This window comes from Podarcis melisellensis (assembly GCF_964234715.1).
Source record: "Podarcis melisellensis genome assembly, chromosome: 18".
Taxonomy (NCBI): Eukaryota; Metazoa; Chordata; class Lepidosauria; order Squamata; family Lacertidae; genus Podarcis; species Podarcis melisellensis.
In genome coordinates this window covers 2,810,924-2,823,225 of record NC_138536.1, presented here as the reverse complement: position 1 = coordinate 2,823,225, position 12,302 = coordinate 2,810,924, and the positions used below count along the sequence as shown (strand labels likewise).

Here is a 12,302-nt window from a genome sequence, read left to right as displayed (position 1 = left end):
CCAAAACCAAGGCATGCCTCCCGATAGAAAGTAACGCAGAACGGATCAATCCGTTCCAGGCTTTTAAAACAACCCCTAAAACAGCAGTTTAACATGAATGTTACTATCTAACAAGACCATCGATCCATAAAATGAAAGCAATAATCAATGGGCTGTTCTACAAAATAAATAAGACAGTACAGTGGTACCTCAGTTTAAGAACAGTCCGGTTTAAGAACAATTTGGTTTGCAAACTCCGCAAAACCGGTTTGAGAACTTTACCTCGTTCTACGAACAGAAGCCGAACGGTGGAAGGGCACCAGCGGCGGGAGGCCTCATTAGGGAAAGTGTGCCTTGGTTTAAGAACGGTTTTGGTTTAAGAACAAACTTCCGTAACAGATTAAGTTCGTAAACCAAGGTACCACTGTATTGTAGATGAAAAAAAATTAAAACATTTTTTTTCTTACCTGCACTGATGATAGTCATTGTTTGAATGGGTTTTTTTTTTTTATCCATGTCCGCAGTCACACAATCAATCAATCAGTAGCTGAACTGGGTTCCACACAGCCACAAAAACAAATTAACTGAAAAAGCCTCAAAAATGAAAGCGCAAAATAAATAGCAAAAACTCGCCAAACTTGCTTGGGACGTGGGTGGCGCTGTGGGTTAAACCACAGAGCCTAGGGCTTGCCGATCAGAAGGTCGGCGGTTCAAATCCCCGCAATGATGGGGTGAGCTCCCGTTGCTCGGTCCCTGCTCCTGCCAACCTAGCAGTTCGAAAGCTCCTCAAAGCGCAAGTAGATAAATAGGTACCACTCCGGCGGGAAGGTAAACGGCGTTTCCGTGCGCTGCTCTGGTTCGCCAGAAGCGGCTTAGTCCTGCTGGCCACATGACCCGGAAGCTGTACGCCGTCTCCCTCGGCAAGTAAAGCGAGATGAGCGCCACAACCCCAGAGTCAGCCACGACTGGACCTAACAGTCAGGGGTCCCTTTACCTTTTCCTATATAGTTGAATACAGGATTGCTTGAGCTGATATTCTGTATTTCTCCGTATTCCTTTGTGTTGTGTTTTGCTTATTTGGTTGGGGAGTCTAGTGACAGGAGAGATTGTCTCTCCCAAAGTGACACATTCACCCATTTCTTGCAAGCGGCAGTCTCTCTTTCGAGGCACTGATATTGGGGGGGGGGAATATCTGTGAGCCCCTCCGGAGGTTCCTAAACTCTCAGCTCTCCCATCAACCCTACGGTAGGGTTGTGTCAAAATCGGGACACAAAAGCTTTTCTGGGGGAGGGAATCCCAAAAAAAGTTACTGAGCTTTTTGGGGAGAATTCGCTCCCCCCAATGCAAAAATTGACACCCAGACACACGCTTCCTGGTTCTGTTAGCAGAAACCCCAGACGCTGTGCCGATTATTCCGAATTCCGCCCCCCGGGTCCTATTATCGCTGTTTGAATCCCGAGAAACTCCGGACGTATGGCAGCCATCCCCTGTGGGAGATAAAGCCAGGTTTTTTCCCTCCTGCTCCGGAGGGGAAGACCCGAACCAACAGAAACCGATATATCACGATGTCTGAAATAAGGGCAGAGCTATGTAAAGGAAGGGACACAGGTGGCGCTGTGGGTTAAACCACAGAGCCTAGGACTTGCCAATCAGAAGGTCGGCGGTTTGAATCCCCGCAGTGATGGGGTGAGCTCCCGTTGCTCGGTCCCTGCTCCTGCCAACCTAGCCGTTCGAAAGCACGTTAAAGTGCAAGTAGATAAATAGGTACCACTCCGGCGGGAAGGTAAACGGCGTTTCCGTGCGCTGCTCCGGTTCGCCAGATGCGGCTTAGTCCTGCTGGCCACATGACCCGGAAGCTGTACGCCGGCTCCCTCGGCCAGTAAAGCGAGATGAGTGCCGCAACCCCAGAGTCGGTCACGACTGGACCTAATGGTCAGGGGTCCCTTTACCTTTACCTATGTAAAGGAATCAGCTGGCTTCACGGTTTTCCCTGCATTGTGATTTTTGCCAGTGCTCCTCTTGCGACTCGCTGCCCCATGCAAGAGGCTGGGTGGGGGGAGCTGAGCCAGCGAAGTTAACAGGGGCTGCAGGAATCGGGAGAAGCATTGACTGGCTTCAAAGGTCCCCCCCCCCCACATTGTGATTTTTGCACAGCGCACAAAAACACATCAGGTTTTGCAATACAGTCAATCCTCGGTTGTTCCGTTCCGGAAGCCCATTTGGCTTCCGAAACGTTGGACGACCGAGGCGCGACTTCCGATCGGTTGCAAGAGTTTCTTGCTCTCAATCGGAAGGCTCGTCGGACGTTCGGCTTCCGAAAAACGTTTGAAAACTGAAGCATTTAACATATTTTCCGCTCTATAAGACGCACCAAACCGTAAGACGCACCTAGTTTTTGGAGGAGGAAAACAAGAAATACTGTAAAAATATTCTGAATCTCAGAAGCGAGAACAGCAAGAGGAATCGCTGTGCAGTGAAAGCAGCAATCCCTCTTGCTGTTCTGGCTTCTGGGATAGCTGCGCAGCCTGCATTCGCTCCATAAGAGGCACACACATTTCCCCTTACTTTTTAGGAGGCAAAAAGTGAGTCTTATAGAGCAAAAAATACGGTACTTCCGGGTTTTTGGCATCCGGTAGCCAAAACTTTCTGAAACGGAGGCGTTCAGGAGCCAGCGTTCGACTATATATTGCCAGCTTGAAAAGTACGAAACCGATATCACAATACGGAATTCGAACCGGCGCTGGACGATATATCGCCTGGCCCCATTACCTCCTTTAATGGAAGGTTTTTAAACAGAGGTTGGGTGATCCTGCCACTAGTCGCTTAGGCTCTCCATCCAAAGTCTTGCAGCACCTTTCCCGAAACATTCTGCTGGACCTGCAAGGCTATAAACAAGACTTTGTCCTTGCTAATCTCCGAAAACGGCAACGAAGTTGATGCCAACAAACCTGGGATTTTTCATTTTGGCGTCGAATGCCGGCGCGTCTTTATTTTTTGTACAAAAGTAATAAATAACCCCCCTCCCGCCCGAAAGTTGTTGTTTTTAAATACTCAATATAAGAAGGTGTTTGATAAGCAATACGAGTCTGTGGTTTGTTGCAACCACTCGGTCAGGAGACCAGCATGGGCAGAAAGTGTGCAGAAAGGTGCTGTCTCCGGGTCTTCGGCCCCTTTCGCGGAACGCCCTTGGCGTTGAGGGACAGGAACATGGGGCGCCCCTCATGGTGCCAGAGCAAGGAAGCGTAAGTGTTGTATCCGTTCTCCTCGATCCTCTCCACAAAGTTGCAGCTGGGGGTGTACGCTTTCTGCAGAGAGAAAAGGAGGATGGAGGCAAGACAGCCACAACTCGGACGTTAAGACACCTGCTTTTGCAAGCGGGGCCGGATTTAGGTTTGATGAGGCCCTCAGCTCCTGAAGCTAATGGGGCCCTTTATATGTCCAGCTGTCCTTTGTCCACAACAAATTGCTGCTGTTTTTTGTGTTGAATATATGCTATGTGGAAAAGGGACGCAGGTGGCGCTGTGGGTTAAACCACAGAGCCTAGGACTTGCCAATTAGAAGGTCGGCGGTTCGAATCCCCGCGATGACGGGGTGAGCTCCCGTTGCTCGGTCCCTGCTCCTGCCCACCTAGCAGTTCAAAAGCACCTCAAAGCGCAAGTAGATAAATAGGTACCGCTCCGGCGGGTTTCCGTGCGCTGCTCTGGTTCGCCAGAAGCGGCTTCGTCCTGCTGGCCACATGACCTGGAAGCTGTACGCGGGCTCCCTCGGCCAAGAAAGCGAGATGAGCGCCACAACCCCAGAGTCGGCCATGACTGGACCTAGTGGTCAGGGGTCCCTTTACCTTTTTATATGCTATGTGACAGGGGTGGCCAACTCCCAAGAGACTGTGATCTACTCACAGTTAAAAACTGGCAGTTATCTACCCCCTTTTTTGGGGTTCAGGTCAAAGTTACTGACCTTTTTTTAGGAAGGAAGGCTCTGGTTTTTTGGGTTAAGGGCACCCAAAGTTTTTGAGGGGGGACCCAAAGTTGTTGAGCTTTTTTGGGGGGGGGGAGCCAGTGATCTACCTGTAATCTACCACAGATGTACAGTGATCTAACGGTAGATCACGATCTTACCTGTTGGACATGCCTGCTGTGTGGAAATTTATGGGCCTAATAGGTATCTAAAGCCATTTGCACATAATAGGAGCCTACACAACACAAAACACCTGTTGCTGTAGGTAGTTTTTATTTCATTTGTTTTTTATCTTATATTTTGGTTTTTTCCCTTTGTTTTTTATCTTATAGTTGGTTTTTTCCCTTTAAATTTTTTGGGGGGCCCCCAAGAGAGTGGGGCCCTAAGCTAGAGCTCGTTTAAAGTTAAAGGGACCCCTGACCGTTAGGTCCAGTCATGACTGACTCGGGTTGCGGCGCTCATCTCATACAGCTTCCGGGTCATGTAGCCAGCAGGACTAAGCTGCTTCTGGCGAACCAGAGCAGCGCACGGAAACGCCATTTACCTTCCCGCCGGAGCGGTACCTATTTATCTACTTGCACTTTGACGTGTTTTCGAAATGCTAGGTGGGCAGGAGCAGGGACCGAGCAACGGGAGCTCACTCCGTTGCGGGGATTCGAACCGCTGACCTTCTGATCGGCAAGTCCTAGGCTCTGTGGTTTAACCCACAGCGCCACCCGCGTCCCAGAGCTTGTTTAGTTTATACCTAAATCCGTCACTGCTTTCATGCAGAAGAGACCCCCCCTTTAATCCCTGACATCTGGGCTTTCCAGCTTGCACAATGCTGAGGCAGACGCCTCCTTGTCGTTTAGCAGAAGGCAGTTCCTACGGAACCGGCTTGGAAATGGATCCATGAGGACTAGGGTCTTGCTTCCGGTTTGGGTTATGTGCCCAAATTCTCAGGGAAGGGCTGTGAGTCGTCAATGGCCGAGCATGCAAAAGCTTTCTGGGTTCAGCCTCTGCCCCAGAGCCTACCAGTCTTTGGGGAAACTTTTTGGCACAGCGGGACAGGTCTCCTAATCTTTATAATCACAACCATGACAGGTGAGCAAGGCCAGTCGGCTATCAAATCATCTGACATCAAGGAATTCCCTGGTCCTGAATGGGGTGACTGGTCCCCTGAAGGACCAGGTGCGCAGCCTGGGAGTCATTCTGGACTCCCAGGTGTCCATGGAGGCGCAGGTCAATTCTGTGTCCAGGGCAGCTCCATCTGGTACGCAGGATGAGACCCTCCCTGCCCGCACACTGTCTGGCCAGAGTGGAGCATGCTCTGGTTATCTCCCGCTTGGACTACTGCCATGCACTCTATGTGGGGCCACCTTTGAAGGTGACCCAGAAACTGCAATTAATCTAGATTGCGGCAGCTAGACTGGTGACTGGGAGCGACCGCCGGGACCACATAACACCAGTCCTGAGACATCTGCATTGGCTCCCAGGACGTTTCCAAGCACAATTCAAAGTGTTGGTGCTGACCTTGAAAGCCCTAAGCGGCCCAGTAGACCTGAAGGAGCATCTCCACCCCCATCGTCCAGCCCAGACACAGATCCAGCACCGAGGGCCTTCTGGCGGTTCCCTCATTGCGAGAAGTGAGGTTACAGGGAATCAGACAGAGGGCCTTCTCGGTAGTGGCGCCCACCCTGTGGAACACCCTTCAGATGTCAAGGAAATAAGCAGCTATCCTATCTTTAAAAGACATCTGAAGGAAGCCCTGTTTAGGGAAGTTTTTAATATTTAATGCTCTATTGTTTTTAACATGTGATTGGAAGCCGCCCAGAGTGGCTGGGGAACTCAGCCAGATGGGCGGGGTATAAATAATAAATTATTATTATTATTATTATTATTATTATTATTACATGGCTTCCCCCAGTTGACCCATTGCGGATGGGGCCAGGACTCTGCAGAGCTAAATCTCGCCCCATTGCGTCAACTGGTGTCACCTGCCCATCAGGGTGACAGCTGCCGATTGACAGCAGGGCGCTGTTTTGCAGGAGACGCCGCGTTGCATATTTACCGTGCCGTAGAGCTTCCCCTTTCTGTTCATCGCTAAGTAGAACCCGCTGTGGACTGACCGGATGGCCACGATCCCCGCACGCACAGATCGGATCTCCACGATATCTGGAAGAGACAGGAGAAGTCCCTTAATTTATTTCCGTTTTTAAAAAATTGCACTTAAATCTCTTTTCCTTGTTTACGACAACCCAGTGAGGTTTTCCCTTTCCAGAAGAGCCCCAGAGTGAAGAGACCAAAGGAAACATCTGTTTCGTTTTCTCTCCGTTCCTAACTTTTCTTCGATTCGAACTGCAGCGATTTGTGGCTTTATTTTTAAAATATCCCTCAGCGTTTCAGTTTGAATTCATCCCAATAAAAACACATATTTTTTGTTTGCAGTTATACCTAATGGTCATATTCTGGCAAGCAGTTTAACCCAACACAGTGCAAAAAAGAAATTTGGTATGGTATATTCATGATTAGGACGCGGGTGGCGCTGTGGGTTAAACCACAGAGCCTAGGACTTGCCGATCAGAAGGTCGGCGGTTCGAATCCCCGCAATGACGGGGTGAGCTCCTGTTGCTCGGTCCCTGCTCCTACCAACCTAGCAGTTCGAAAACACAAAGTGCAAGTAGATAAATAGGTACCGCTCTGGCGGGAAGGTAAACGGCGTTTCCGTGCACTGCTCTGGTTCGCCAGAAGCGGCTTAGTCCTGCTGGCCACATGACCTGGAAGCTGTACGCCGGCTCCCTCGGCCAGTAAAGCGAGAAGAGCTCCGCAACCCCAGAGTCGGTCATGACTGGACCTAATGGTCAGGGGTCCCTTTACCTTTACCTTACTCTGAGGACAGCTTTAGGAGGATGTTATTATTGCTGCAAAGTTGTTGTCGGTGATTATGCATTGTTGCAAAGTTGTCATTAACGACTGTGGCTGTGTTGTCCTTCTTAAAGTATCGTCATCTTGTAGGCAACCGACAAAAGAGCGGGACTTATTAACCCCCTAATGCACGCAGATTCCTGCAGGTGAACACTAGTGAGGGATGCCTCGGAGAGGCAGCGTGGTGTAGTGGTTAGAGAGTTGGGAAAGGACCTGGGTTCAAATTCCCACTTTCCTGGGTGACCATGGACCAACCACTGTCTCTCAGCCTGACCTATCTCACAAGGTTGTTTGGGGGATAAAATGAGAAGTGGGGGAGGAACCAGGTATGTTGCCTTATGCTCCTTACGGAAAAAGGTGGGAAATAAATGCAATTAAAAAACAAAACTCCCATGCTTTGCGTTTATTTCTCGTGGCAGAGAAGCAGCGTTTGACGCTTCCGGTTGTGATTAGGGCTGGGCGATAATCTGGTTTTCAGATTTGTGGTCTATCACCGGCTGAACGCGGCGGTATACCGATATATCGCGACATCTGGAATAAGGAGTGAGCTTCGTAGACGGGTTGGCTGGCTTCACGGTTTCCGTGAATCTTTTGCACACGCGTATAACGATTTGCAATATATTGGCAGGTCAGAAAGGATGGAACCAATAGCACAACAGGGACCTCAGACAGGTTTCGGACAATATATTGATAGTTAGCTCTCGTTGCGATTGCAGACGAATGGGCCAGGAATCATACAGAACAACTGGGATTTAATCACAACAAGTTCTTCATGGATCACTGCCTTGCTGTGGCGAAGGGGCTTGAATAACTCAGAGAAGCTATTAACTACGCCGTGCAGGGCCACCCAAGATGGACAGCTCATAGTGGAGAGTTTTGACCAAACGTGATCCACCTGCAGGAGGAACCAGCAAGCCACAACAAAGGTCCGTATAGTTAAAGCTATGGTTTTCCCAGTAGTGATGTAGAGCTGGACCATCAAGAAAGCTGATCGCCGAAGAATGGATGCTTTTGAATTCTGGTGCTGGAGGAGACTCTTGAGAGTCCCATGGACTGCAAGAAGATCAAACCTCTCCATTCTGAAGGAAATCAGCCCTGAGTGCTCACTGGAAGGACAGATACTGAAGCTGAGGCTCCAAGACTTTGGCCACCTCAGGAGAAGAGAAGACTCCCTGGAAAAGACCCTGATGTTGGGGAAGATGGAGGGTGCAAGGAGAAGGGGACGACAGAGGACGAGATGGTGGGACAGTGTTCTCAAAGCTACAAACATGAGTTTGACCAAACTGCGGGAGGCAGTGGAAGACAGGAGGGCCTGGCGTGCTCTTGTCCAGGGGGTCACAAAGAGGCAGACACGACTAAACGACTAAACAACAACAACAAACAAATCACAACAACTCAGGGAACTGAGAGCTTTGACCTACAACTTGGAGCTTAAGTCTGTTCCCCAATCCATTTTTGGATTCTGCGCTCTCTCCGAAGCATGAAAAAACTCAGTCGCTGTGATGAGAGGACCTCTGAGGTCATACAGACTGCAGTTTTTAAAAAACAAACAAACACTGAATAATCAGTCACGTGTCTCTGCAAAGCCACCAGGACTTGTGGAACTTCCTTATCCGTAAAAACCGACACTAAACTGATTTGGCAACTTGGGAGTTTCTCCCGTTCAGAGTGCATTTGCTAACGGTGTCGACTCGGAGGTGAACCCCAAAGGAGCTTACTCCGTTGGTTTAGGATGCTAGCTTTGCTTCCGCAGTGAGAATCAATCAACTAGCCCTCTTCTCAAAGCAGGAAACCTGTAGTCAGAATTCGAACACAAGAGCACTCTCCCCTTCTCTGGTTTCGGCAGCCACGATTCAGAAGCATCGCTGCGTCTGAAATTAGGAGTTGCTCTCCTAAAGCTGATGGGACGCGGGTGGCGCTGTGGGTAAAACCTCAGTGCCTAGGACTTGCCGATCGCATGGTTGGCGGTTCGAATCCCCACAATGACGGGGTGAGCTCCCGTCGTTCGGTCCCAGCTCCTGCCCACCTAGCAGTTCGAAAGCACCCCTAAGTGCAAGTAGATAAATAGGTACCGCTTTAAAAGCGGGAAGGTAAACGGCGTTTCTGTGCGCTGCGCTGGTGCTGGCTCGCCACAGCAGCTTTGTCACGCTGGCCACGTGACCCGGAAGTGTCTGCGCACAGCGCTGGCTCCTGGCCTCTTAAGTGAGATGGGCGCACAACCCTAGAGTCGGACACGACTGGCCATACGGGCAGGGGTACCTTTACCTCCTAAAGCTGGCATCAGGAACCTCTAGTGCACCGGGTGCTGCTAAACTACAACTCCCAGGGAGGGCGAGAGGCAGGCAAAATCTGGAACATCAAAGTTTTCCCCAAACATGTCCTAAAAGAGTTCCCTGACTCTTTCCTCCGAAAGCTTGCATTGTTGGGAGCGCTAGAGCACTTTTCTTCTTTAATGAAGACTAAAAGCCTGCTTCCACTTCATGGATCCCTGCCTTGCCGTGGTGAAGGGGCTTGAATAACTCAGAAAAGCTATGAACTATGCCGAGCAGGGCACCCAAGATGAACAGGTCATAGTGGAGAGTTTTGACCAAACGTGATCCACCTGGAGGAGGAACCGGCAAGCTGAGAGATTTTACTTTCTTGGGCTCCATGATCACTACAGATGGTGACAGCAGCCACGAAATTAAAAGACGCCTGCTTCTTGGGAGGAAAGCTATGACAAACCTAGACAGCATCTTAAAAAGCAGAGACATCACCTTGCCAACAAAGGTCCGTGTAGTTCAAGCTCTGGTTTTGCCAGTAGTGATGTATGGAAGTGAGAGCTGGACCATAAAGAAGGATGATCGCCGAAGAATGGATGCTTTTGAATTCTGGTGCTGGAGGAGACCCTTGAGAGTCCCATGGACTGCAAGAAGATCAAACCTCTCCATTCTGAAGGAAATCAGCCCTGAGTGCTCCCTGGAAGGACAGATCCTGAAGCTGAGGCTCCAAGACTTTGGCCACCTCATGAGAAGAGGAGACCCCCTGGAAAAGACCCTGATGCTGGGAAAGAGGGAGGGCGCAATGAGAAGGGGACGACAGAGGACGAGATGGTGGGACAGTGTTCTCGAAGCTACCAGCATGAGTTTGACCAAACTGCGGGAGGCAGTGGAAGACAGGAGGGCCTGGCGTGCTCTGGTCCAGGGGGTCACGAAGAGGCAGACACGACGAAACGACTAAACAACAACAACAACAGAAGCTTGCTTTCAACCCTATGTTCGAAAGCATCAAAGGCAAGCGAGACTTACTGTCTGGACACTCGACCCGACGCGTGCCATCAATGTGCCCGTCCCCGCCGATGCGCAGGAAGTAGTGGGTGGACGAGTAGAGTCTCCTCCGCCGCGCGTCGCCCTGGAGGTGGGGGTAGCTGCGGGCGGGCCTGCCCCCCCTCGGCCACCAATACCTGCCGTGCGGCTGCAAAGCCGTGTCTCCATGCCCCAGGGTGGAGTTGGCGAGCCAGACCAGTAGCAAAAAACACCAGGCGGCGTGGGCAGTCAGTGGGTCCTGGTGACCCATGCCAGAAAACTTCGCCCGGCTCTCGGGCAAGGGCCACCATGGGACTTCAGAAGGGTGCCCGGCGAGGATTTGGTGGCAAGGCCTGAGGTCCCATGGGTCACCGTTGGGCACGGTCAGCATCCTGCGAACGGCGTCATGGCGCTCGTAGCGGGTTGGACTAGATGATATTTGGAGATCTCTCCTTCCAGCTCCGCAGATCTGTGATTCTACTGTTGTTTCACCGGTCCAGATCAGAGGATTCAGCAGCAGACCTGAAGCTGGCAGTGGTTTCCTTGAGGTCTAGCACCTTGCTGCGCCTTCCGGAAGCTAGCAGCGGTTTCCTTGAGGTCTAGCGCCTTGCCGCGCCTTCCAGAATCCCCGACTTGGAAGCTCGAAGCTCCTCTTTCGATTTATTCTCGCTTTGCCAAAGCTCCCGGGAGAATCTAGCTTTGACAGGAGAGAGAGGTGCGTGCCAGCCTCGCGTGAACCCAAACAGCTCTCTCATTGACAAGAATTCCAGGCGTACATTCCCTCCTTCTGACCAGGAAGCCCGGCATTGGCTGGGCCTGCCCCCCGACAGCCAATCGCCGAACCTTCGAGGCGGAGCTAAGGTGTGGCTGTGAATGGAATTTTATTCCCCATTCATAAATCTGTTTTGGACTTGCCCAGATGCTCTGTGCCTTTGGCACCGGACGGCGCTTTGCAAATCCCATCCTGTTTTGGTCGGCTAGTCTGACACACACATGCAAAATGAATAGGCAAAGGTTTATGTTAAGAACACACGCACACCGTATTTTTTGCTCTATAAGACTCACCAGACCACAAGACGCACCTAGTTTTTGGAGGAGGAAAACAAGGAAAAATATATTCTGAATCTCAGAAGCCAGAACAGCAAGAGGGATCGCTGCACAGTGAAAGCAGCAATCCCTCTTGCTGTTCTGGCTTCTGGGATAGCTGCGCAGCCTGCATTCGCTCCATAAGACGCACACACATTTCCCCTTACTTTGTAGGAGGGAAAAAGTGAGTCTTATAGAGCAAAAAATACGGTATATATATGCAGTTGCAATCGAAACGATTCAAAACCCATTTCAAATTGGGTTCATGACCAAAAGGTACAGACTTTCAGCTGTTTGCATGTTTGGATTTTAAAACGTAGATTTTTCCTCTCTTCCCGGACTTTGGGATGGAAGTTCAAAGGCTCTAAGATGATCCCATTGACCTAATCCCTGCAAAAGCTGCGAGTTACCTGCACTTGGTCAAATTTCAGTGGAGTGAAAGACAGCTTGTTTCTAACAACAGGAACCGGGGAGATCAGTGACCTTGCGCCAGCCCTGCAGTGCGGTCTGACCAGTGCCGGATTCACGTATAAGCTCAACAAGCTATAGCTTAGAATCCCCGCTCCCTTGGGGGGGGGGCAAAAAATTTAAAGGAAAAAAACCTGGATGTACATTTCCAAAATAGAAGATAACAAATAAAACACAACCAACTTACAGCAACAGTGTTTTGTGTTGTGTAGGCTCCTAGGATGTAATTCATGGGCCCCGCCTGCTATCCTGCTCCCTAAAATATCCCTGGTTTGCTCCTTTCTATATATAGGGTGCCTGCATTCTGCATGGACTGGTTGCAGGGAAATGTGTTCAAGTGGCTTGAGATACCTATTAGGTTAAAAAGCAGAGACATCACCTTGCCAACAAAGGTCCGTATAGTTAAAGCTCTGGTTTTCCCAGCAGTGATGTATGGAAGTGAGAGCTGGACCATCAAGAAGGCTGATCGCCGAAGAATGGATGCTTCTGAATTCTGGTGCTGGAGGAGACTCTGGAGAGTCCTATGGACTGCAAGAAGATCCAACCTCTCCATTCTGAAGGAAATCAGCCCTGAGTGCTCACTGGAAGGACAGATCCTGAAGCTGAAGCTCCAAGACTTTGGCC

General features: G+C 50.3%; 1 protein-coding gene across 1 annotated transcript; it reads right to left on the bottom strand.

Annotated features, from left to right (window-relative positions):
- Positions 1–2,491: 2,491 nt before the first annotated feature.
- On the bottom strand, positions 2,492–11,157 carry FGF22 (fibroblast growth factor 22). The gene is made up of 3 exons (XM_081895910.1): positions 10,128–11,157; positions 5,987–6,090; positions 2,492–3,284 (listed from the first exon to the last, which is right to left on the bottom strand). Exons 1-3 carry the CDS (start codon positions 10,513–10,515, stop codon positions 3,090–3,092), a joined length of 687 nt encoding a protein of 228 aa, XP_081752036.1. The 5' UTR covers positions 10,516–11,157; the 3' UTR covers positions 2,492–3,089.
- Between the last annotated feature and the right edge of the window lie 1,145 nt (positions 11,158–12,302).